This window comes from Globicephala melas, chromosome 8 (genome assembly GCF_963455315.2).
Source record: "Globicephala melas chromosome 8, mGloMel1.2, whole genome shotgun sequence".
Classification (NCBI taxonomy): Eukaryota; Metazoa; Chordata; class Mammalia; order Artiodactyla; family Delphinidae; genus Globicephala; species Globicephala melas.
Window position 1 is genome coordinate 98,379,427 of NC_083321.1, and position 27,280 is coordinate 98,406,706.

Here is a 27,280-nt window from a genome sequence, read left to right on the forward strand (position 1 = left end):
TGCTTTGCACTTAATTAATTCTGCCCTGCTAGGCTGTATGCTCCAACGCACATCCCGTGTCATGCTTGTCTTGCTGTCTCCCCAGCGCTTAGTAAGGAGCTCACACGCTGCTGTAGCTTAACGTGTACTCTTAGAATTAAACTGAATGGAAAATCAACGCGAGTGGTCGTGTTTCCTAACACAGGTCTTATGATGGAGACTTAATTAGGTACAAAAAGGCCAACATTTATAGAGCACTTCCTAGGTGCCAAGCACTATTCTAAATGCCCTACGCTGTTCAGATGCTCTCACAACAGCTGCAGGAGGGAGACACTATTTTTAAAAAATATTTATTTATTTGGCTGTGCCGGGTCTTAGTTGTGGCATGCGGGATCTAGTTCCCTGACCAGGGATCGAACCTGGGCCCCCTGCATTGGGAGTGCAGAGTCTTAACCACTGGACCACCAGGGAAGTCCCACAGACACTATTAATTATCCTGATTTTTTTTAGGTGTGGAGACAGAGACACAAAGAAATTAAATAACTCATCACCAAATCCAACAGCTGGTAAGTGGTGGAAAGGGTCAGAAGCTCAGAGAACAGGCCTGTGGGCCTGTGCACGCAGTCACTAGTTTACGGTGCCCATAGTATTTGGACCCTTCAGAGGAAAGCAGCAGGCAACCCAGAGCAGGCCACCTGCCTCCTCCGGGATGGACGACAAGGAGACGGGTGGGGTGGCCGCAGGAAGTCTTGTCCAGCCCTGATGTCCTCTGGAAGATTTAGAGGACAAGTGATGATGTCTGTCTGCAAAATCAGGGTCAGCCAAGTGTTGTGCAGAATAGTCTGGATTGACTCCTAAGCCTTTCGATGAGCAGTTAAACCAGGCAGGCTTATCTGGTGACAGTCCTCCTGGGGTGACGTCTTTGCTCACCCTGGCATCGGCCACCGAAGGCTGGCGGAAGCGTGCTGCCAACCTCGCGCGTTTCCCAAGGCTGAGAGACCTCGCCAGCGCACCATCCTTGGGAACTGAGACCCGGGAAAAGTCTTGCAGCTCTTTCTTCCTTTTTCTCAGAAGGAGAAGCTGGACGTGGAGGCTGGTCCACTGTGGTTTTATTTAGATTGTGCTTAGCCAGCATCCTCCAGCACTCTCTAATCACACAAACTGAGTGCAGAAACCGCACTGATGGCTTCAGTGACGAGCTGCTGCACAGGGTGATGAGGTAGGGATTAGAGGAGGGAACAGACTCAGGCTACCAGGGGAGGGCTTGAAGCTTGCTCTCTCCAATTTCACCTGTCCCCGCAGTCCCCACTCCCAGCCCCTTGTCCTTCACCACCCTGGTATTTCTGTTTCACAGTGCAAGATATTAAAGCTGTCCGTGGGTTTCAGGGAGGTATTTAGTATCCAGTAATCAAAACGCCCTGGGCCAGAAATGCATCAGTTCAAATGGACTTTGTTTTAGGCATACGTGAATTGCTTTTATTTCAAAGAGAGAGAATCTGGGGCCCACAGACCCACGATGGTTGGGCCTTTACGAGATCATTCTTTCCTGCTTCTACCTCTAACTGTGCTCCAGTTACCTTTAAAGATGTGCAGAGAAAGCCGCCCTCTAAACCATCTTTGGTCATCCATTCCAGCCCTTAATTGGCCTTTCTCTCGGGAAATGTTTATCATCTAACCTGAATCTCCCACACAGAGTACTACACAAACTCATTTCCTCTTGGTTGGCAACGGAAGAAGCATTTCAGTACATGATCCGGCCGTGCTTCGTTTTGTATTTGAAGACAGTTCATTACGCTGCTCTTGTGGCCTCGTCCACATTTCTATCAGGATTTCCAGTTCTCTGATAGCAACAAGTTCCTCTTCGTGAATGCCCACTGCCCACTTCTTTCTCTGGTCCGTGAGCCAGCCCACGGGTCTGGCTATTTTGATGTCCTGAGGGAGAGAGAGTCTGTGTCCTCACCTTGAGGGGGGGACTGACTGTCCTGTGGCAGCCGCGTTGGAGGGGACACACCTGTCCGTGCTATTGGGAGCTGCCTGCCCTTGGCATCCCTGGGGCTGGAGGGATGTGGGTGGGTGTGGGTGGGGACCTGCCCCTTCTGCCTCCCACTCGCCTGAGTGGGCACCCAGGAGAAATCTAGCTTCTCACCTGCTATTTTTCACTTAAGTTCCCTCCTGGAAGTTTCTGCTGAATAATGGACTTTGGAGTTTGCAGGGCTCCAGAAGTAGTAGACAGGTGTTGGATGTCTTGTGTCTGCAGGAAAAGGGAGCCTGAACAGTTGAGAATAAACAACAGTTGCTTGGTAACATGAGCTCCTTTCATTAAAGTCAGAGGCCTGGCTGTGTGAGCTGGGGGCAGGCAGGCCTGGCTGGTCTGGCAACACCTGTCTGGAGGGGCCACAGGTGAGGGCAGTTTCCTGGAGAACCGCCCAGTCGGCTGAGAGTGAAATATGGGAGACAAGTGGAAGGGTGGGGGGACTTGGGAGGAATGCAGTGGCTCAGATTCTGAAGCTCTTTAGTCCTGACCCCCTGACACCAGCTCCTGTGAGAAATTGTTTTGCAGAACTTTGCACTTCCCTTTCCACACTTGTAAAATACGGATGGAACTGAGCAGCTACACGTCGTTTCGTGACATACCCAACTAAAATCAGGGCTGGTAAAATGCTGGTGCTCCAAGGGACCTGCTTTCCAGAGCTGATGCATTTGATGAGATTTGGGTGGCCTCTAAGTGGCTTCAGTTGACCCAAGTTCTGGCTTTGTCATGGATCAGTTATTGTGTTTTTATCTCTGACCTTGGATATCTTCCTGTGCGTCACTTCAGTAAGTTGTAAAATGAGGGTAATAACATCTGTCCTCACTGCTAGGGTCACTGGGAAGATAAAGTATTACAGATGAAAGCCTTCGTGACAGTGTAAAGGTTGCTTTACAAACAAAACACACAGGACACTGGACAGAATCAAAGGGAGGGCAAACTTGGTCCTTCCTTTAATGTGTGTAGTCTTCACAGCAATGATGACTTGCAGCTGGAGGGCATTTCATTTGCAAACTAGTGTCCCATTTATCATCTTCCTTGACAGTGCCACAGTGGAAAGGAAACAGCTGAGGGTGGTGGGATGGGGATGTGTTGTTTTTTTTTTAATTTTTTCTTTATTGAAGTAGAGTTGATTTGCAATGTTGTGTTAGTTTCTGGTGGATGTGTTTTGAGTAGGGTTTTATTGGGTGACAAGTACCTTCTTTTCTTTAAGCCGAGACTTGCAGGTGGAGGTGAGCTAGGACAGTGGCTGGGGGCTTCAGGTACTCTGGGTATCTGCTTCCCAAGTGAAACCGTTGCAGACTTAGTGTGGAGGAGGTTTTCCCTCAGGCCAGGAGAAATGTAAATGATCACTCAACTACTGCTGGGCACAAGGCTTAAATTAAACCTCACAGGGTTTTAGATTTTAGGTCCAGCATCTCTTGTGGGTGGAAAAGGGGCTGAAGTGTGTGGGAGGAGGAAGCTGCTTGTTTTTCTTCCTTTCAAGGGGTGTACATTTAAATTCAGAGGGCGCACGGTCCCCTTAAGGGGGCCAATCCCCTTGCTGAATCTCCCTCTCCCCAAAATACCCATGGAAGCCTCTGGCCCCTGTGTGTGCACCCTCCTGTTTTGTTCCATCTTGTTTTGTTTTTTGGCTTCCCAGTGAACGGTAGTGAGCCCACCCACCTTCCTTTTGCCCCTTAAACACCCGAGACGCCGCTCTCTTAGTTCAACTGCCCCCTTAACAAGCAGGTTCCTTGAACTGAAAAGTTACCAGATCCCCGGCAACCCGCTCATCTTTGGAGGAAATCCAAGGCAGTGAGCAGCTCTGTGGCTTCGCTCCGGACCCTGAAGTGGAGGGACAGCTTGGCTTCCTGGGCATTCCGGAGCCGGAAGCAGTGTCCTGCCGCTTGCCAGGCCTGACACCTGATGGGAAGGAGTTGATCCTTTCCGGGACACATCCAGGAGTTAAAATAGAGTGATACCAAGCCACCCTTGAGAGAGCCAGTGGCCGGATGTGGAGAAGGGTCAGAAATAAGACAGGCCCGCTGTTCCAGGGAGTCATTTACAGGTGGGCCTGGCTCTGGCATTTCGGCTTCAGTCTCTCTCTCTTCTGGAGCAAAACATACTTCCCTCAGATTCCTGGCCTCATGGAGGTTGTGCAGGGTCACAATGCCTGGAGCTCCCCCCATGTGTCATTGCAGGGCATGGTGGACCCATGGCCAGCTGTCACACTTGAACTGCAGGGACATATTTTCTTACAGTGAGTTCTGGTGGTCTTTAGGAATGTGATTTTTTTTCCTCAGCTTTGGGACACTTGTGAAATGTTCTCATGACCTTCATGCTGGCACAGAAGCTGGGCATTGTTTCCCTACTGGACTCACGGAGAGGGGCAGAGAGGATTGGGTGAATTGCACTGTGGACTTAATGATGCACTATTTGTACTCCTGCTGGTCTCTTTGAAAGCCATCATCTCTACTTTGGCTCTCACGTGCAGGACTTACTGGAGAGGCACATGCGCTGTGGGCTGGGAGGAAAGATGGGCGGTAACAGTCTATGATCTAGGAGCTGGGCTGCTTTAGACTCAGTCCTGAACAGGGCTCCTCGGTAAGGTGGATCAGTTCTAGGGCCAATCTCTTAGGGTGGTACCTGGGTCTAGGGAGTGAGGGGTTCAGCATAGCTTGGGACACGACAGGACTGACCCACACTTTCGAGGGTCCATGACCTGGGGACATACAGACGTTTTGTGACGCAGTCCATGCCCCCTGCAGGTTGAAGCAGACTTGATCCAGCCCCCAGGAACGTAAAGGGAGTACCCTTAGCTCCCTGAGACTCACTTTGCTGTATGCTTCACCTTCTGGGTGCTCACCTTCCTCTAATTTCATTCTGTGCTTGGGATGGGGCTCTGGTATTGACGGGGTCACCCAGATGCACGGAGATCACTCCCTTTTCCTGACTGGTCCTGTGTGTCCTGTGTCTCTCAGGTCCTACTGTCTGTCCTTCCTCCATATGTCATGTCTGCTGTCCTCGGCTTATTCCACAGAGCTGTCCTCTCTTCTCAGCCTGTCATTTTGGAAGCGGTGTCCAGAACTGCACCCCCCCTGCACCCCAAGTTATTCAGAGAGAGCACCTTTCTCAGGAGAGGAGATCCAGCCGAAGAGTCCCTAGTCTTCCCTCAACCCTGTATCCTGACTGAATTCCTCGGTTCCTCCCTTCCCCTGCTCCCCCTCAAAGAAAAAGCAGGGAGTTAGATTAATGAGAGCTGCCTGGCCAGCCGTCGCTTTGAGAAAGTTTGGGCTGTGATCCTATTTCATTCGGCTGATTGGAGCAGCCTTGGCTCGGAGGTAGCGTCCCTCCCCAGGGATCCCGGGTACAGTTACGCCAGCCGTCGCCGCCTGTGCACGCCCTTTCTGGACAGACGTGACCCTCGCTCCTCGCCCCCTGTTCCTCCTCTTTTGTTTTCATCCAGCGTCTGCTTCCTCTCTCTCTCTCTCTCCCTCTGCCTCCTCCTCCCGCTCTCTGCCTCCCTGCAGCGCCAAGACCGGCTCCCCAGCCTAGTCCGCCGAACGCAAACCGCTGAGAGTTTGCCGAGCCGCCCCTTGGGGCCCGGGCCGCCGAGTCCCGCTCGGGCACGGCCGCCGCCAGCCGGCGAGGGAGCGCCGCCGAAGGAAAAGCAGCGGGGGCCCGAGGGGAGCCCCGGAGGGCGGCCGGGCGGCCGACTTAGACTCCGGGGAGGTCGCGCCGCGAGCCCCAGCGCTCCCCCCTTCCCGCGCGGCGCTCCGGGAGACGAACTTGCTCCGCTCGCGGCTCGAGCGGCGAGCATTTCCTAACGTGAGAGGCCGGGCGCCGCGGGCGAGGGGCGGGGAGCGGGCCCGGCGGGCGGCGAGGCGCCGGGCGGAGGCGGCGGGCCCCATGCCGGCGGCCAACATGATGGAGAGCCTGCAGCCGCCCGCCCTACAGGTGCCCGAGTCGCCGGGCGCGCCCGAGGGCAGCCGGGTCTGGTCCAGCTCGTCGACCCCCACGCTCCGCCGCCGGCGCTTCAAGATGCGCCGCACCAAGAATGTGCAGGAGCCGAGCCTGGAGGCCGGGCTGAGCCGGGACCTGCCCGGCGTCTTGGCCCCGGGCAAGGAGTTTCTGCAGCTGCCGTCCATCGAGATCACGCCCTCCAGCGACGAGGACACCCCGTGGTCCAACTGCTCCACGCCCAGCGCTTCCCCGCGCCGCAAACGCTTCCTCCTCCGCAAGTGGCTGCGGGTGAGTGAGCGGAAGGAGTGCAGCGAAAGCAGGTACGTGCCTGTCCCGCCCCAGCCGTCTTCCCTTTTCCTCCCCGGCCTCCCCACAGCCGTCGGGGAGGTGGGGTGGGGGGTGCCCAGGGCACCCCGGGGAACCTCGCCGAGGATTGCAGGAGCCCTTCGCCAGGGCGGACGGCTTCCCCACGTGTCACCCATCTCCCCAGTCCAGGCCGGGGGGCCGGTGACTTTCCATTACACGGGTACTCGGGGCTTCATGCTGCGTTCCATCCCATTGGATCCTCACAGCAACATGAATAGTAACAGCCATAGCAGCTGATGTTTACCGAGCCTTTATCATTCTCGGTCAGTATGATGGGCACATCACAGTCCATCTCCACAGTTAGTCCCCACGAAACCTCTTTGAGGTCGCTACTCCCTGTCAGTCCCATTGTACAGACAGGGATCGTAGAAGGCGAGAGAGGTTAAGTGGCTCCTCCACTCAGACTTCAGTTTCTAAGCTCCATTTCAATTTTTATTATTTCATTGTTGGCCACCCCAGGTTGCCTTTCCTGGCCCCCATGTGTAGAGGAGGTGGCGGAGTATTCGCACTGAGTGAGTCACATTTCTTAGACATCTAGGCCTGGTCCGCACCATGATGGTTTGTGCCAGCTACTTTTTGTCTGGACAAGCGTGGCATCTGAGTAGTCGGGGAGTTTGCTTTCCCTGCGCAGAGGACTGGTGTAGAAGACCATAGGGCAGCTCCACACAGCCTGGGCCAGGGGTTGTGTTTGAGCCAAGCCCATCGCTTGGTGGAGGAGGTGGGCAGTCCTCAGTGGTGCACTGATGTCTTGGACCCTCCGCATTTACCTTCAGGCTCTAGGGCCCTGTCACCAAACAGTGGTCTGTGCCTTTGCGTGGGGCAGGCAAGTGATTGGCCACCTTCCCCGGGACTCCTCTTCCTAGTCTGTTCAATTCCATTCATTTCAGTTCAACAAGTATTTATTGGATGTTCTTGTGAGTTCAGTCTGGTACCAGCTAATGGTGCTATGGCCAGGAGGCAGGGAGGGAGGGTGGGTAGAGCTGGGTAGATTGTGGGGATGTGGAAGTTGAGAAGGAGGATGGGAGGAGACTTGGATAAGAAATCACGGCATGTGAGTTTCCCTGGTATTGAGGAGATGGAATCTTTGGAAGACACATACTCTGTGTGCCATGTGGTACTGACTGTAAGGCAAAGAGAGGAAGAAGACTTCTGGAAGGAAGAGGCTCAAACCACAACACGTACACATAGGTAGTAGAAAACAGGAAGAATATAATGTCAGGGGCATGAGATCAGGAAAGGGGAACAGTAGAGATGAAGGCATAAGAACAGGGTGAGATGTGTCGTTGAGGGGACGCTGAGGAATTGGGCTGGGTTACGCAGATGGTGAGCGTTTTACGCCTGCCAGGCTTCCTTTCTCTTATTTGGTGGTAATGACTGGATGTGGTTATCCCTGCAGGCGCAGATGTAAAGCTTTGTTCTGGGGCTTTTTGGGGACCTGAGGATAGCAATTCTTTCTGTACTCTTACTTCATCCTGTCACCTTTTCCAGAGAGTAGAGGGAAATGGGGCAAGCTTGGTGGGAGCTAATCTTGAACTAAAATAGTTCATCCGGGTTTGTCAGCTTTCCCTTCAAATGTGAGAAACCCTAAAAGAGGCCCTATTTTGATCCTGAGATTCTGCCATGTACACTGAGGACAGAATATGGGGAAGATTCTTACGCTGGTAGCCGGGGAAGGGATAGGGGAGGGTTTGGTTAGATTTAGGGAAGTCTATCTTGGTTTAGAGAGTTTGTCTAAAGGTGCAGTGGAGGGACTTCCCTGGCCGTCCAGTGATTAGGACTCTGCGCTTTCACTGCCAAGGGCACGGGTTCGATTCCTGGTCCGGGAACTAAGATCTCTGCAAGCCGTGTGGCCAAAAAAAAGGTTTAGTGGAATCTTCATTTTTGTTGGAGCAGGAAACATACTTTTAAATCAGGAAGGGTTTTCACCTTCTAGGAGTAGTTTAAAAACTGGCAGTTGGGGAATTCCCTGGCGGTCCAGTGGTTAGGACTCCGCACTCTCACTGCCAAGGCCCAGGTTCGATCCCTTGTCGGGGAACTAAGATCCCACAGGCCGCATGGCGCAGCACACCCCCAAATGGTAGTTGTTTTCAATGGCGGCTTGCTGGATTAGAAGAATATATGCATGTATGTATAAAAAGACAACCTCTGGATTCAAACCCAAGTTTGTCTGACTCAGATCTCTACTCTTAACCACTGTTAAACTGCCTTCTGTTGGACTCTGTCTCGATTGTGGCCAAAACAAAAACCCATCTCTTTTAGGCCTTGGAAGTAGAAGGCTTCTTGGAAAGAAAAGAAGCGGTCAAGTGAAGGGGTGCTTGTAAATGGCCAAGATGATCCCCTGAGGAGGAATTGACATTTAGAGGCAATAGGGCACGAAGAGAATTGGAACTCAAGTCAGGAGACGTGGGTCTAAATTTTAAGGTCTGTCATTTCTTCGCTGTGGAACCTTGGGCACCTCCCTTCCCCTCTGTTTCGTCTGCTCCATCTGTGGATGAATGGGAGGTCTCAAGTGATAGACGCGGAACTGTTTTGTAAACGTCCTCTTGCTGTGCAAGGGGGAAGGATTATTGGCATCATTCTGTGAGTGGCTCACGTGGAGTGGATGTGTGCTTGAGAGTATAGGTTACACACTCACGTGTCCTGGAGCAGCACCTGGGACTCCTGACACGTTACATGACTTGGATATGGTGACTGGAAAGTGACCCAGCTCAGGCTTGGTTTAGGGGAATGAGCACACCAGGCCACGCAGCGTCCTTCCTCTTCACTGTCCCCACCCCAAGTCTGCCTCTCTGCAACAGAGAAAAGCCCCTTTGAGGCCTGCGGTGCAATTCTGTCTGATGTGGTAGAAGGCACGGTGTCAAGAGGGCCTCAGCTAGTGGATTTTAACTGCACAAAGATGAAAATATAAAGAGAATCAGGAGACCCCTTTCTTTTCCTTAATCCTTGGAAGAAAGAAGTAGAGAAAATGGTGAAGTTAGCAGAGACCTTGGAGGCCAGTATTCTGAGTCCGATTTTCTCTGTTTCATCCTTGGATCTTCACTGTCTAGCACTGTACTTGGCCTTTCGTCATGATCAATAGATGTTTATTGATGGGTAAATTAATAACGATTGAGTGAATGATTCCTTTTTCTTTCCTCTTTGGAGTGAAATTATCCTTATTCATGAATCAGGGAAAACTTCCTGGAGGACATGAGTCCAGAACTGAGTTTTTTTGACATGTGACAGCTTTATTGAGATATAATTTACATGCCATGCACTTCAGTCAGTTTTAAAGTACATAATTCAGTGGTTTTTAGTATATTCACAAATATGTGTAACTATCACCACAGTCCATTTTACAGCATTTTCATGACCTTGAAAAGAAACCCATACCCTTTATATATTACCCTCAGTCCCCCTCTACTCCTTGCCCCCAGCCCTAGGCAATCACGAATCTACTTTCTGTGGAGAGCTGAGTTTTGAAGGGGAACCAGAAGCCTCTTGGTGAAGGCAGTTTGGGTGTGTTGGCTTGAAGATGGGGATGGATGACCAAGTGTGGTCTTGATGAGGGATGTGGAAAAATGAGGGTGGTGTGGTGATGGGCCGACAGACTATGATTTATGCTGAAGGGTTTGCATTTCAATTAGTCAGGCCGTCAACAAAGATGTATTGAGATCCTATGGACAGTGTGCTTTGTCTGCAAAGAGGATTCAACTCAACGGGGAGCCATTGTAGGTTCCGGAACCCAGGAGAGATATGCTCAGAATGGTATTGGAGGCAACGAATTCTTGCTGTTCTGTGTGAACCAGGTGTGAGGTAGAGGCCTGAGCCTTGCACTGTTCTTCCAGCACTTACTGTTACAGCTGGGAATTGTCATCTTAGCCACTGTTTAACATAAGGTGGCACTGTTTTTTGCTGGCCGCGTTGCCCTCTGAGCTCCACGGATAACGTAGTCTGAAGTTGATGGGGCAGGCTTTTAGAACTAGTACCTGCGTGTCTGCCCAAATCCCTTGGCCATAACTGGTTGTGGTGATTGTTCAAAACCCAAATTGAGGATTAGAGTCCCTCTCTCACCTGCTGGATTATGGCAAGAGGTCAGAATTGGACAGAGACACAACTTTTGTGTCTCTGTGATGGCATCCTGACATCATTCTCTGGAGGGGGAAAGGAGAGCTGACAAGGGGCAAGGGTGTAGGTGTGGCTGCCCGACGGCAGGCTGTCCTTATGGGGGCCACAGAAGTGCTTCTCTGCTCTGTCTCCCCAGGACGCCCTCCTTATTATTACCTCTTGCACCACTTTCCCATGGCAGTTCTGTCCCCTCTTCTGTGTGACACATCTACCCTGTCATGACTTCTGTTCTGCTGCACACCTGACCTCAGGTGGCAGCTCTCACTGATTCTGCCAGCCTGGTGAGCCTGGTTATCTATCTGGTGCCAGTCTAGCTGGCACGTGGGTTTGCACGTAACGATTATTCCTCATTGGTATATTTATCGTAAGTCTTCATCCCCTCACTCTGACCTTCGGAGGGAGTCTTGCTTTCGGTTTCAGCTCAGTTTCCAGGGAGGAGGCTGATGTGGGCTACACCCATCAGCTCCGTGTGGACCCTGACATCTAGGAGAAGCACAGAGAGTGTGGGAGGGAGGTAATTCATGTCTTTCTTCACACAAAGCATCAAACAGGAGACCTGTGATTTGTCAGCAGATTAAATAAACTATTGGTGCTGGATAAGGTTAAACTAGGAAAAACCTCTCTCCCGGACCCTTATTTCCTTGAGGGCGGGGACTGCGTCTTACTTTCTGCTAAGCGCCTTAAATACACATTTAATCCTCACAACAAACCCCCGGGTGGGTTTTACAGCGGAGGAACCTGAAGTTCAGAGATTCATTTGCTCCTGGTCGCACAGAAGCAAGGGTGAGATCTGAATCACATTCTTTTGATTCCAGAGCCCGGGGTGTTTACAGTTACACTGAACCATCTCCCCGGGGCCTGGGAATAGTTGGCCCTTGCGTGTTTGAGATCACATCCACGTGGAAGGGGAGGTTCTGAAGGAGGTCGGGAGGATGGGAAGGCCACTGAGGATGTCTGTAGAGGTCAGAGGTCAGAGGTCAGCACGGGGATGTGTGAGGGTGGTGCTACATGGCGTAGGTGAACTGCTCCGTGAGAAGCAGCCGACCTTGGGCTGTAGATGTGGTTTCCACATTCAAACAGTCTGTGGAAACTGAGAAGGTAGATCTAAGCCCCGTGGGCTGATTCACACTGGCCAGTTTCCTCCATGGCAGTTGGTATTTTGAGAGTTTCCGTGGTGGTTATGCACTCAGGAAGTGCCAGTTCCGTGTCAGGGGAGAGGCTGGGATTTTCATGGGGCAGGTTAACAGGTGATAACCCTGCCCCGCTCTGTTAGTTTCTCCCAGCTACCGTCTATAGGCCAGTTGCTATGCTGGCCACTGATAAGTGCTTCTAGGGGAACTCCGGAGTTTTCCTTAGGGCGCTTGAATGGCTGAGCTGCCGGTGGGGAATTTCCTCCTTGACCCCAGTGGGTGAGCCGCTGGGCGCTGAAGCAGGCGTTCAGATACAGAGCCAAGCTGGCCTGAGAGCCTAGGAGTGCTGGCCTGGTTGCTGTGTGTACAAGAGCTTTACAAAGTCTGCAGGCTTTGCTCTCTTGGGATTCTTTCCTCCATTGCCCATATCAGTGCAGTGACTCGCTAAGGAGCAGTTGTACCTAGTGTGAAGGGAGATGCTTTTCAACACCTTTCGGGGCGGGGGGAGGTCTCTGAGCTCTTGTCCTGTGACTCTGGAGCCTAAGGAACCTTCCTTCTCTAGGAGGAGATGGTGAAGCTTCCTTCAGGGATGCATAACAGAAAATCAAATGTGGAAGGAAGGCAGGATGGACATGCTTCAAGCTGGGGCACAGAGATGTCAGGCCACGGCCTGCACCTGCCAGCCTCCATGCCACTGCGGGCAGCCAGGTGCCACCTCCTGAAGATAGCCCTGGTGTCAAATGTTCTTCCCTGCTTTCAGACCATGCGTCTGGGTCATCTCATCAAAATCATCACTAGGAAGAGGTGGTTGTTCCTTAGCTAAGACCAGTGGTAAAGAGGAGACAGAGGAGGACACCCACGGCTTTTTCATTTGAGGCCCTGATACATCTTTTGGGTCAGATGCTGGGAAGCCCTTTCTTCTGCATCCTTTGTACGTATTCTAACTGGCTCTGGTTGTTCCACCCTGATTTTGTGGATAAGATAAAGAAAACGGGTGGTTAGGCACGTCTCAGTGGCAGATCTGGGTTACACTCTGGAACTCAGGCCTCTGACCTAAAGTCTGGGCTAATTTCTATCTGTCATGTCTCTGGAGCTTCTTCCAGCCTGGTGCCTCCTTCCTCCATGGTCTGACCACAGAGGTTTTTCGGTCTTGCTGCTTCTGGTTCCAGAGTTTAGTCAGGAAATGTGGGGGCTGAGTGAGGGGACTGAAAAAAATAATCCACAACCCACTTGGTTTTTCCACTTTCTTTTGCAACTATGCAAAAAGAATTTGCCTTGGGGCCCCTTTTGGGCAGGGGTGAGTGTGGTAACCCACGTATTATTTGCTCCAGCAATTAGGAAAATACAGAAAGATGATGGATGGTTAGTTTAGCAATACAGTTTTTTTTTTTTTTTTTTTTTGAAGCAGCTGCGTAGCACAGGGAGATCAGCTCGGTGCTTTGAGACCACCTAGAAGGGTGGGATGAGGAGGGTGGGAGGGAGACGCAAGAGGGAGGGGATATGGGGATATACGTAGCAATACTTTTTTGAGTCTCTCCAAGGGTTTTCCAGCTTGTTGTCTTTTTTTTTTTTTACTTAGTTTACTGTTTTTATTTATGTATGTATTTATTTATTGGCTGTGTTGGGTCTTCGTTGCTGCGTGCAAGCTTTCTCTAGTTGCCGCGAGCAGAGGCTACTCTTCGTTGCGTTGTGCGGGCTTCTCATTGCAGTGGCTTCTCTTGTTGTGGAGCACGGGCTTCTAGGTGCTCGGGCTTCAGTAGTTGCAGCATGCGGGCTCAGTAGTTGTGGCTCAAGGGCTTAGTTGCTCTGCAGCACGTGGGATCTTCCTGGACCAGGGATTGAATCTGTGGCCCCTGCCTTGGCAGGTGGATTCTTAACCCCTGCGCCACCAGGGAAGTCCCCCCAGCTTGTCTTAAAAGAAATTTTTATATGATAAAAGTCAACGAATATTGTATGTGTGATCAAATAACTAGTTACTGTAAAACTTTTGGACAGTAGGGAAAAGGAAGAGAGCTCATCATTTTACTATGCTAACCCAAACATTAGGAGCATGCTTGGTGTATTATCCCCCGGTATTTTTTCTCATTCAGAGGTTTTTTTTGGCCATGCCATGTGGCTTGTGAGACCTTAGTTCCCTGACCAGGGATCAAACCCTTGGCCCCTGCCGTGGAAGCGTGGAGTCCTAACCACTGGACTGCCAGGGAATTCCCCAGAGTTTCTCTCTAATTGAGACTTTCCTTTTTCATCTGCTCTTCTGCACCTTGTACCTGTATAAAGTAAGGGAGAACATAAATCGAAAGGTTAAGGACAGGTCAGTCTGTGAAATAAGGAAAATAAAAGGATTTCTGAAGCACTGTTTCTGGAGGAACCATCAGAATGAGACATTTCTCCAAAGGGGGGGATACGAGCCCTCTCATCAAAGAAGACGCCTCTTAGCCTCGTTCTCCTGTTCTCTGTAACCCAAGCTTGGCGTGAGTGCCAGTCTGACCCCTCAAAGCAGCCTGCCTTGACCCGGCAAGCATTTGTTTCCCAGCTGGGTCATTACACTGGGAAGCTCTTCCTGACCTTTCTGTATTCTTGGGATTGGATGGAATGGCAGTAATAAAGGTTACTCTGAACAGGGTGGAGCTTCTCCAGAGAACAGTTTGCCCTTAGCTTGGGTGATACCATGTGTTTTCTCTGTCTATGATGAAACACATCTTCTCGACATGTGAAGATCTCATTAAAAAAAAAAAAAAAAAGGCCCCAGGAAAGAGATCGCATCACCTCTCCTCTCTTGGTTACTTCTTAATATGTTTTTGAGACCTGCTATTGAGAAAATTCTGCTGAAGATCTAACTGAAATCCCCCATGGTATAATTCAAACTCATTCTCTCTTGTTTTGTCCTCAGTGAAGATGAGAGACTATCAGGTCATTATCCTTTGAGAATATTCCTTCAGAGACTTATTGTTAGTAATTTGGGCTGTTGCTCCCAGATTGTAAGATAAGCCTTGATTTGGGCTACCAGTTACTTGGTGCTCACTGATTCTCCGGTGGAGGCTGTGGAGCCCTGCAGACACAGTGGAGAAATTGGCAACCACGCACGTTAGAAGACAGAGCCAGTCTCAGAGGTGAGCAGAGTCGGAAGTGGCCCGCCTGTTCAGAAAGTTCTTAGGGACAGTGGACAATTCCTCTGAAGTGCCTTCTCCATGCTTGGACTCCTTCCCAAAATGCCTCTATTAGTTGACACACCTTTGGTTTAGCAGCCAGAGAGATTAGGCTGAAAATGTAGATAACTCAGGAGAAGTAATTCTCAAGTTCAACAAACATTTTTGGGGCACTTACAGAGAATCAGGTGCTGTCCTAGGTGCTTGGGGCACAAAGATGGATACAAGTGGCCCTTCCTTGAGGAGCTCACACCCTGTGGGGGAGACTAGTGTGCAAAAGATAATTTCAGTAGAATATGGAATTTGGACTAAAACATAAAAAAAAAAAAAAAGGTCTGAGGAAAAGATCTGCTGGGAGGGAGATGGGAGGAGGGTCCTGGGACCTAGATTTCACCCCCGAATAGCCTTACTTTTCTCGCACTCAGCTGTCACCCCTTAGTACCTACAGTCTGGTCTGCGTCTCGCTCAGAGAATCTAGTCTTCATGGTAGATGAGATTTGTGTGGTCATTTCACCTTTGAGCAAACTGAGAAGTCCAAGGTCAGTGGACAAAGCTGGTCAGTGGCAGAGATGGCTCTAGAATACTGATCTCCTGCAACCTAACTATCGTATTCTGCCCACCCCATGTCCCTAGGAGCCTGTCTTGGCCCAGGATGGAGCCATATCTTCATCAGCAAACCCAGGAAGCTCAGACAGGCCTCATCCATTGTTAGGGGCAGGGTGATGGTTGTCCTAGGATGACTGCCTTTGTACCACTCCAGGGGGCTGTCTGAGGCAGCATCGGAGGTAGAGACTCCGGTTCTGTTATTTATTTATTTATTTTTTGCTGTGTGGTCCTGGGCAGGTTACTTAGTCTCTCTGGGCCTCAGTGTCTTTCTCCTTGGTAAAATGGAGAGTATACGTTTCTTCTTCATCTTGTAAGACAGAATTTAGTAGATGTGTCTGAAGAATTATGCTCACGTTATCATTAGTTTATAAAACTGAGGTTTCTTTGGTGGTCTATGAGGCTTCTGAGTCTGCTAGTCTGGTTAGTATAAGCTGAACAGTGGTTTGTTGTTTCTTTGATGAGATGTCACTTTTCTGATATATTGATAACGTGGTGAAAATGAGTTTCTAATTTGTGGGCTGCTCTTGGCTGTCTGTCTCTTCAGTGTTGGTCTGCTTAAGGTTCTGAATCCAGGCTTATTTCTTCTTCTCTGTCTCCCCTCCCTCTCCCTCACCCCACCCCCTTTCCTTCTCCTAAATCTACATACTGTCCTTGGACTGTTTTATTCACTCTCTTGAATTTAATTATTCCTGCATGGTGATGATTCTCACACTTACATCTCAGACCTCATCTCTTTCCTGAGCCTTCAGCTCATCTCTCCAACTGGCTGATGGGCATTTCCATTGGAATGTTCTTCAGAACAGTCCATAACTGAACTCTTCACCTTCCCCTCCAAACCAGTTCCTCTCACTCTGTTCCTTGAGGTGAGGGTTGGTACCCTTCAGTTTTGCACAGTTTCCTTCCTTTGGAGGAAGTCTGTCTTCTCATCTCCACCACCATCTCGGCTCCCTGGGCCACCACCATCTCTCACATATGTTATTCAAGCGTCCTCCTAACTGGGCTCCCTGATGCCGCTCACCCTGCAGCCAGAGTTACCGTTCAGTGCCTTGGATGGATGCTTCCTTTTTTTTTTTTTTTTTTTTTTTTGCGGTACACGGGCCTCTCACTGTCATGGCCTCTCCCGTTGCGGAGCACAGGCTCCGGACGCGCAGGCTCAGCGGCCATGGCTCACGGGCCCAGCCGCTCCGCGGCACGTGGGATCTTCCCGGACCGGGGCACGAACCCGCGTCCCCTGCATCGGCAGGCGGACTCTCAACCACTGCGCCCCCAGGGAAGCCCTTGGATGCTTCCTTTTATTTCTAGGTCTTCACAGACATTGTTCCCTTGTGTGGAATTCCTCTCTTGTAACACTGACCCCCTTGGCCCCCCTGCCCTTCTTCTCCTTTGGATCTCACCCTAGTTATTGTCCCTCTAGCAAGTATTTCCTGACTCACGTATTTATTACATCTGTGTTCTTAAGTTGTGACTACTTGATCACATTGTAGCTCTCACTGGATCAGAAGCTGTGAGGGCAGAGTTAATTGTGTTCAGCGTTTGTTTTATTCAGTGCTTGCTAAGCTCTTTGCGTGGAATGTAGTAAACATATACTTACGGAGTGAATAAATAATCAAATGGATGAAGGACTCTAAGGAAATTTGATTTTCACGGAATTCTATTGGAAATCATTTTACAAAGCAGGAAGTCTGCTTGAAGTTGAATAATTATGCCCTCGTGGGCCATTTATGTAAATCTGGATTACTATGTATTGTTTGTCTGTTTTAAGTCTTTTGGTTTCGTTCATGGTTTTTCCCTTGTACTGTGTCTTCCCTCAGACTGCAAGTGCCCAGACACCAGACATGGCCGCTCTTCTAAGGGTGTTCTCTATCTGGGGAGACAGCTTTGGCATCAGCAGGTGAAGAGTGGTTGACCTCTCCCAAAACGAGTCTCCAGAGAGCAAGAGCACATTGGGGGCAATATTTCGGTTTGTAGTCAACCCGGGGCCCAGGTACAGTCTACCAATCGTGGTTAGCCTTTTCCCACCAAAGACCTGTGGCAGCTTTGAAGGCTATTTTTATTTTTGGAGCTGTGGTTGCCGTGGTAACACAGTACATTTTCCCTAGTCTTCCGATTCCAGGTCAGGACAACAGTTGTTCCTCTTGCAGGAGAGAAGGATTTTGTGATAGATGCACCCTTCCTTCTACCCTTTTTCCCTCCTACTTAATCCAACCAATATTTACTGAACACAGATTACTTGCCAGGTGCTGTTCTAGACACCAGAACCAATAGTGAACGAAATAGTTTCTGCCCTAGAGAGCTTACATCCTAGAGAGGGGTTAAAGACAGTAAACAAATGAACAATGCAACGTTGATCCCCACTTATTTAAAAACAAGTTACTTGAGCACATCACTGAAAGGGAATTAGTGTGTTTTCTAAAATTGGGAAATCAGGAGTTGTAAAAGGAATGCCTTCCACGCTGCGCTGGAGAGAGATATGTTGGGCGTGGAGCTGGGGGCTGACTCCCCTCCCACTGACAGTAGGACTTCATTCAGTTCTGGAATGCAGATGCACCTGTTTCTCTGACCTCTCCCAAGACCTAGGGAGACATGGTACTAAGCTGGGCCTCTCTCTGCAGCTGTCAGGTGCCAGGGCAGTTGTTCTCCTGGTGTTTTGCTTCTTTCTTCCTCTTTGCTCCAGTGGAAGCCAAGAGCCAAAGGGCTGCCAATACAAATGGCCCTTCTTTATGTCGTGTAATGAGAGCCCTGAAGGCAGGTTGGGAATGCCATTAACTGGGGGACTATAGAGTATGGAGCCTTGAAGGGGGAGCCTGGGGGGAGGTGCAGAGGAGAGAGGGGATGCTGACACCTGCTGTTGGGAGATTCTGGTCAGAGCGGCAGAGAATGGTGCCCACTTGGACACAAATGAACGCAGTGCTGGCGATAGCAGTGTGATAATCTCTCAATGTGGGGAGCATTTGATCCTTTTCTCCGTGATTTACAAGGCCCCGGGCTCCGGAAGCCGGCCCAGAGTATAATTATTCTTTTGTATTTGCCCCAGCACTTACCACAGCGCCTGGCACACACCGAGCCTTCCAGTAACATGCTTCTGGCACAACGCTCCACCACTTCATTTGTTCCGCATCCTAGGGGGTGGATGTAATGAGTATGTCCACTTGGATTTAAGGGAATTGAAACACGCCCACATCCATACAACTGAGTAATGATGGAAACCTGACTCTAAAAGGTTGTGTCCTGTCACCTTTAATTTAGGCCTTTTTCTGTATTGTACAAACATGTGTACATCTGGCATTATACCAAGGCTGATGTTTGTGTGCTGACGATGTGGGTCATTAAAATCCACAGGAAATGGTAAGTAAAGACCAAATATGAGAAGTGGCTGTTTCAGCATGCCTCACCCTGTGAAAAGCTTTGATTGGATTTTACTTCCCCTCCATTCCCTTCCCATTTGGAGGGACACATGAAACCTTCAGGCCGTCACAGCGAGGCGGGTCCAAATTCTGCAAAATCTGACAGCTTGGCTGCTCTGTGCCCGCCACTGAGCTCTGACTGGCCTGTGCCCTTGAAGGGTTTAGTCTAGTGTATTGATTATTCATCCACTCATTTGTTCAACAACAGATTTTAATTGAGTGTCTATTAGGCAGTCCATGCAAGTCATACACATAAATGTAAAATTTGAAAATGTGGCCAGTGCTTCCACAGAGGGGACACCAGTAGCCGTTAACATTTGGTAGTCCTGGTGATTGGCCAGCATTTGTTGTGAAGGACATCCTCTCTGTAGAAGATCTTCCTGAGGAAGTGGGGTTGCATGGACATTTTGTTTTAGGAGAGCAGAAGCAGTTTCCTCACAACATAGGGTCTAGCTCAGTCATTTCACAGAATAGGCAAAGATGGCTCATGTTTAGTTGTCTGGAGAATCCCAGCTGTGAACATGGGGGTAACCAGGGCTTTTTCTGCTCCTTCCACTTTCTGCTGGACATAGAACCATTGAATGTTCCTTTGGTTTCTCCAGCAGAGGATGGGCAGGAAAAACAAAAATTCTGTTTCTCACAAACATCGTTGATGCAGTGATTCAGAATTTAGGTATTTTGGGCTTGTTGACTGCATTTTTCTCCCTCATAGCCACAGAGAATCTAGAGTTCTAGAGCCTCTACCCTCAGTTGCCTGCTAGATTAAGGCCCCTTTGCTTGACAGGTGCTATTTGCAAATAATTCACTTTCACTGTCTTAATCAGCTCAGTAGTATCCTCAGAAGGTTAATAAGAAACAGTTGGCACCGATAGCCTTATCCACCAGAGGGCAGACAACAGAAGCAAGAAGAACTACAATCCTGCAGCCAGTGGAACAAAAACCACATTCACAGAAAAATAGACAAAATGAAAAGGCAGAGGACATTGTACCAGACGAAGGGACCAGATAAAACCCCAGAAAAACAACTAAATGAAGTGGAGATAGGCAACCTTCCAGAAAAAGAATTCAGAATAATGATAGTGAAGATGATCAGGGACCTTGGAAAAAGAATGGAGGCAAAGATCGAGAAGATACAAGAAATGTTTAACAAAGACCTAGAAGAATTAAAGAACAAACACCTAGAAGAATTAAAGAACAAACAAACAGAGATGAACAATACAATAACTGAAATGAAACATACACTAGAAGGAATCAGTAGCAGAATAACTGAGGCAGAAGAACGGATAAGTGAGCTGGAAGACAGAAGGGTGGAATTCACTGCTGTGGAACAGAATAAAGAAAAAAGAAATGAAAAGAAATGAAGACAGCCTAAGAGACCTCTGGGACAACATTAAACGCAACAACATTCGCATTATAGGGGTCCCAGAAGGAGAAGAGAGAGAGAAAGGACCTGAGAAAATATTTGAAGAGATTATAGTCGAAAACTTCGCTAACATGGGAAAGGAAATAGCCACCCAAGTCCAGGAATCGCAGAGAGTCTCACGCAGGATAAACCCAAGGAGAAACACGCCAAGACACGTAGTAGTCAAATTGACAAAAATTAAAAGACAAAGAAAAATTATTGAAAGCAACAAGGGAAAAATGACAAATAACATACATGGGAACTCCCATAAGGTTAACAGCTGATTTCTCAGCAGAAACTCTAAAAGCCAGAAGGGAGTGCCATGATATATTTAAAGTGATGAAAGGGAAGAATCTACAACGAAGATTACTCTACCCAGCAAGGATCTCATTCAGATTCAATGGAGAAATCAAAAGCTTCACAGATAAGCAAAAGCTAAGAGAATTCAGCATCACAAAACGAGTTCTACAACAAATGCTAAAGGAACTTCTCTAAGTGGGAAACACAAGAGAAGAAAAGGACCTACAAAAACAAACCCATAACAATTAAGAAAATGGTCACAGGAACATACATATCGATAATTACCTTAAACGTGAATGCATTAAATGCTCCAACCAAAAGACACAGGCTCACTAAATGGATACAAAAACAAGACCCATATATATGCTATCTACAAGAGACCAATTTCAGACCCATGGACACATACAGACTGAAAGTGAGGGGATGGAAAAAGATATTCCATGCAAATGGAAATGAAAAGAAAGCTGGAGTAGCAATACTCAGATAAAATAGACTTTAAAATAAAGAATGTTACAAGAGACAAGGAAGGACACTGCATAATGATCAAGGGATCAATCCAAGAAGAAGATATAACAATTATAAATATATATGCACCCAACATAGGAGCAGTTCAATACATAAGGCAACTGCTAACAGCTCTAAAAGAGGAAATCGATAGTAACACAATAGTGGGGGACTTTAGCATCTCACTTACACCAATGGACAGATCATCCAGACAGCAAATTAATAAGGACACACAAGCTTTAAATGACACAACGGACCAGATAGATTTAATTGATATTTATAAGACATTCCATCCAAAAACAGCAGATTACACTTTCTTCTCAAGTGCACATGGAGCATTCTCCAGGATAGATCACATCTTGGGTCACAAATCAAGCCTCGATAAATTTAAGAAAATTGAAGTCATACCAAGCACCTTTTCCAACCACAATGCTATGAGATTAGAAATCAGTTCCATGGAAAAAAACGTAAAAAACACAAACACATGGAGCCTAAACAGTATGTTACTAAATAACCAACAGGTCACTGAAGAAATCAAAGGGGAAATCAATAAATACCTAGAGACAAATTACAATGAAAACACGATGATCCAAAACTTATGGGATGCAGCAAAAGCAGTTCTAAGAGGGAAGTTTATAGCTATACAAGCCTACCTCAAGAAACAAGAAAAATCTCAAATAAACAATCTAACCTTACACCTAAAGGAAGTAGAGAAAGAAGAACAAACAAAACCCAAAGTTAGTAGAAGGAAAGAAATCATAAAGATCAGAGCAGAAATAAATGAAATAGAAACAAAGAAAACAGTAGCAAAGATCAATAAAACTAAAAGCTGGTTCTTTGAGAAGATAAACAAAACTGATAAACCTTTAGCCAGACTCATCAAGAAAAAGAGGGAGAGAACTCAAATCAATAAAATTAGAAATGAAAAAGGAGAAGTTACAACGGACACCGCAGAAATACAAAGCATCATAAAAGACTACTACAAGCAACTCTATGCCAATAAAATGGACAACCTGGAAGAAGTGGACAAATTCTTAGAAAGGTATAACCTTCTAAGACTGAACCAGGAAGAAATAGAAAATATGAACAGACCAATCACAAATAATGAAATTGAAACTGTGATTAAAAATCTTCCAACAAACAAAAGTCCAGGACCAGATGGCTTCCCAGGTGAATTCTATCAAACATTTAGAGAAGAGCTAACACCCATCCTTCTCAAACTCTTCCAAAAAACTGCAGGGGAAGGAACACTCCCAAACTCATTCTATGAGGCCACTATCACACTGATACCAAAAGCAGACAAAGATACTACAAAAAAAGAAAATTACAGACCAATATCACTGATGAATGTAGATGCAAAAATCCTCAACAAAATACTAACAAACAGAATCCAACAACACATTAAAAGGATCATACACCATGATCAAGTGGGATTCATCCCAGGGATGCAAGGATTCTTCAATATACGCAAATCAATCAATCTGATACACCATATTAACAAATTGAAGAGGAAAAACCATATGATCATCTCAATAGATTGAGAAAAAGCTTTTGACAAAATTCAACACCCATTTATGATAAAAACTCTCCAGAAAATGGGCATAGAGGGAACCTACCTCAACATAGTAAAGACCATATACGACAAACCCACAGCAGACATCATTCTCAATGGTGAAAAACTGAAAACATTTCCTCTAAGATCAGGAACAAGACAAGGATGTCCGCTCTCACCACTATTATTCTACATAGTTTTGGAAGTCCTAGCCATGGCAGTCAGAGAAGAAAAAGAAACAGAAGGAATACACATTGGAAAAGAAGAAGTAAAACTGTCACTGTTTGCAGATGACATGATACTATACACAGAGAATCCTAAATATGCCACCAGAAAACTACTAGAGCTAATCAATGAATTTGGTAAAGTTGCAGGATACAAAATTAATGCACAGAAATCTCTTGCATTCCTATACACTAACAGTGAAAGATCAGAAAGAGAAATTAAGGAAACAATCCCATTCATCAATGCAAGAAAAAGAATAAAATACCTAGGAATAAACCTACCTAAGGAGGTAAAAGACCTGTACTCAGAAAACTATAAGACACTGATGAAAGAAATCAAAGATGATACAAACAGATGGAGAGATATACCATGTTCTTGGATTGGAAGAATCAATATTGTGAAAATGACTATACTACCCCAAGCAATCTACAGATTCAGTGCAATCCCTATCAAATTACCCGTGGCATTTTTTACAGAACTAGAATAAAAAAATCTTAAAATGTGTATGGAGACACAAAAGACCCCGAATACCCAAAGCAATCTTGAGGGAAAAAAACGGAGTTGGAGGAATCAGACTCTCTGACTTCAGACTATACTACAAAGCTACAGTAATCAAGACAGTATGGTACTGGCACAAAAACAGAAATATAGATCAATGGAACAGGATAGAAAGCCCAGAGATAAACACATGCACCTAAGGTCAACTAATCTATAACAAAGGAGGCAAGGATATACAATGGAGAAAAGACAGTCTCTTCAATAAGTGGTGCTGGGAAAACTGGACAGCTACATGTAAAAGAATGAAATTAGAACACTCCCTAACACCATACACAAAAATAAACTCAAAATGGATTAGAGACCTAAATATAAGACCGGACACTATAAAACTCAGAGGAAAACATAAGGAGAACACTCTATGACATAAATCACAGCAAGATCTTTTTTGATCCACCTCCTAGAGTAATGGAAATAAAAACAAAAATAAACAAATGGGACCTAATGAAACTTAAAAGCTTTTGCAAAGCAAAGGAAACTGCAAACAAGATGAATAGACAGCCCTCCGAATGGGAGAAAATATTTGCAAATGAAGCAATGGGCAAAGGATTAATATCCAAAATATATAAACAGTTCATGCAGCTCAATATTAAAAAAACAAACAACCCAATCAAAAAATGGGCAGAAGACCTAAATAGACATTTCTCCAAAGAGGACATACAGATGGCCAGCAGGCACATGAAAAGCTGCTCAACGTCACTAATTATTAGAGAAATGAAAATCCAAACTACAGTGAGGTATCACCTCACACCAGTTAGAATGGGCATCATCAGAAAATCTACAAACAGCAAATGCTGGAGAGTGTGTGGAGAAAAGGGAACCCTCTTGCACTGTTGGTGGGAATGTAAATTGATACAGCCACTATGGAGAACAGTACGGAGGTTCCTTAAAAAACTAAAAATAGAACTACCATATGACCCAGCAATCCCACTACTGGGCATATACCCAGAGAAAACCATAATTCAAAAAGACGCATGCACCCCAATGTTCATTGCAGCACTATTTACAATAGCCAGGTCATAGAAGCAACCTAAATGCCTGTTGACAGATGAATGGATAAAGAAGATATGGTACATATATACAATGGAATATTACTCAGCCATAAAAAGGCACGAAATTGGGTCATTTTTAGAGATGTGGATGGATCTAGAGACTGTCATACGGAGTGAGATAAGTCAGAAAGAGAAAAACAAAATTTCGTATATTAATGCATATATGTGGAACCTAGAAAAATGGTACAGATGAACTGGTTTGCAGGGGAGAAATAGATACACAGATGTAGAGAACAAACTTATGGACACCAAGGCGGGAAAGTGGGGTGGGGTGGTGGTGGTGGGATGAATTGGGAGGTTGGGATTGACATATATACATTAATATATGTTAAAAGGTAACTAATAAGAACCTGCTGTATAAAAAAATAAATAAAATTCAAAAAAAGAGAGAGACATGCTGTGGCCAATGATGAGCTGATATGGGAGTCCAAAGTCTCAGCACCTTTGCCTCAACCCGGGTGATACCAAAAAGACATCCTAGGTCAAAGCTCCCCATGGAACTGGCAAAAACAAACAAACAAAAAACCCCGAAATAGTTGGCACCATGCAGGGAACTCCAAACCCCACTCATCCGGGTTAAGTGGATAGGTAATGGAGAATGACTGAATGAACGGACCTTTAAAAATAAATATATTGCGCATTTAATACATGTAAATATTACATATGTATGCGTGCATTTATACACATACGTATATGTACATATACATATATTTTTAAACCCTGGGTGTCCCATAGGGCAAGTGAGGTCCCATTGGGTATATATACATATACATATATTTTTAAAACCTGGCTGTCCCATAGGGCAAGTGAGGTCCCATTGGCCGTGGGACGGTGACTCACATTTACCAGCAAGGAATTTTAATTTGCGTATTGAATACGATTCTTGTCTTGATGTCCGCGGTCGGGTTAGATCCATCCACGTCACAGAGACTTAGAGACTTGGCCTGCCCTGTTCTGGTTGAGGACAGGATAAGCCCACCTGTGGCTGAGCGATGAAGGGTCTGGAGGCACAGGTGGTGACTGTGAATTAGAGCGTGATGGGGGCAGCTGAGGAAGAGAATGTTTCTACCTCTCCCAAGCCTGTTCCTCTGCAAAATACTGTCCATAACTTCCCAGGCCAACTCTGTTCCTCACTCTGTCTACACAGATGACTTCCCAGGGGCTGCCTTTGAATTTTATTCCAGTAGCAATTTCCAGCCTGCTTCCATGGGGTAAAATTCCAGCCTGGAGCAAGTTTTCTTCCCTCGGGCTGCTTTGCATCATCAATTTCCTCCCACATAAATGGAGGATCATGATAATCCCCACCTTGTAGGTTGGTTTGAAGATGAACTAAGAAAGGCAAGGCATCTCTCGTCTGTGCACAGTACGTGCTCACTTTTCTGATAGTTTCCTTTTATCTCCCTCCCCTTCAAATTCAAGGGAAAGAGGTGTTTTCATATTGGTGTCCTTTGGGGCCAAGCTTATCTGATCTGAAGGACAGGCCCTGGGACTTGTGGTTCTTTGTCATTGCACCACCTTTGCTGAGTCACTTGGGGTTGGCAGACCTGGAAAAAATAGTGGTCCAGAGGGTGGTTAGGGCAGCGTGTGATAGCTAAGGCAGCCTGTCCTGTCTCAGTATTTCCCCATGCACTTCTGGAACCCGATCCCCCTTCTTACGGGAAAGGGAGGGGGCCAAGTAACCAGCGCTGCAGGCGTTACACGTATTTTGCCCGTGCTGAGTTTCCTGTGATGTGGCTTCATGAATCTTTGATTTCAGCTTAATCAGGGCTGCCGTAAGGCTCTGTTGGAGGACTAAATGCTGGAGGGCAGGATTGTCTTCTGAGATTGAGATGAGTGACAGTCTTTGACATGCAGGATAATAAGGCGAGAAGATGCTTTTGGTGCTAGGGAGAAGATGCAGAAAGAGAACTTTTAGAAAAATGAGAAGTTGTAAGGAGGAGCCAAGAAGGTAAGATTTAAAGACAGTCTTTAAGAGAGAGATGACGGGGGGGGGGCGGGGGGGAGCGGGAGGTACAAACTATTAGGTGTAAGATAGGCTCAAGGATGTATTGTACAACATGGGGAATACAGCCAATATTTTGTAATAATTAAATGAAAGTTACCTTTAAAAATTACATTAAAAATTAAGTTTAAAAACATATGAAGCATTTGTGAGATTAGGATTGATTTTGTGTGTGCTCTGTGATGCTTCTGCCATCTTTCATGAGACTGATTTGGGGAACTTAGAGTTTGAGAAACACTTTAACTTGTTATATCTGAATATTTTATGAGCACTTAGTCTTATATTAGTAGGAATATTGTGATCTGTTTTATCCCCATCAACATCAGTGATAAATATTGTTTGAATATGTACTGTGTAAGAGACATGTTTAATATTTAGGAAAATAGGAAAGCAAACATTTAAGTCTGCTTTGGTAGAATCTGCCCCTTAATACTGATGTGAACTCGACATATTTTTTTCTTTTTTGAGATTCCTCTTCTCACCGCCCAATTTTATTATCTTCATTATATTTGCCACTTTTGAAATGATCCTGTTTTTTAGGTTGTCTTTGTCGATGATCCGTATCCCATCTCTGCAGCTCTACTGCTAAGCCACAAGAATTTGAGGTCTTTAGGAGCAGGGGCCTGGGCCGCTACTATGTCTCTGGTTAGAACAGAGATGGTACCTAGAAAACACTCAACGACATCACAGAACGCATACATTTTATGGAATGAACCATGGTTAGTAGTTATCCTCATTATGAGTGAGTGCACCAGAGGGCTAGGAAAAAAATGTAAAATACCTCCTCTTTGCTCTAGGAGTTTATATTCTCGGACCTGAAGGGCAGCTGTGGGCAGAACTCTGCTCTAAGAGTATGCTGACTAGAGTTTTATTTTTTGCAATGCTGTTAAATACCTCTGTGGCTTTATACGTGTCTCTTAACTTCTTTGGCCTTTGGTTTCCTGTTCTGAAAAGGAATGAAGTAGACAAGATCTTC

General features: G+C 46.8%; 1 protein-coding gene and 1 non-coding gene across 3 annotated transcripts in view; one reads left to right on the forward strand and one right to left on the reverse strand.

The window, feature by feature from the left end:
* Nucleotides 1-377: 377 nt before the first annotated feature.
* Nucleotides 378-450, reverse strand: TRNAG-CCC (transfer RNA glycine (anticodon CCC)). Its single transcript has one exon. It is a non-coding gene; the product is annotated as a tRNA-Gly (tRNA).
* Nucleotides 451-5,884: 5,434 nt separating this feature from the next.
* GRAMD1B (GRAM domain containing 1B) overlaps nucleotides 5,885-27,280 on the forward strand; it is a 176,778-nt gene continuing 155,382 nt past the window's right edge. For both annotated transcript variants that reach the window (XM_060304210.1, XM_030839768.2), the window contains exon 1: nucleotides 5,885-6,273. In XM_060304210.1, the coding sequence (XP_060160193.1) occupies nucleotides 5,900-6,273 (374 nt within the window). In that variant the 5' untranslated portion in view covers nucleotides 5,885-5,899. The remainder of the gene's footprint in view (nucleotides 6,274-27,280) is intronic.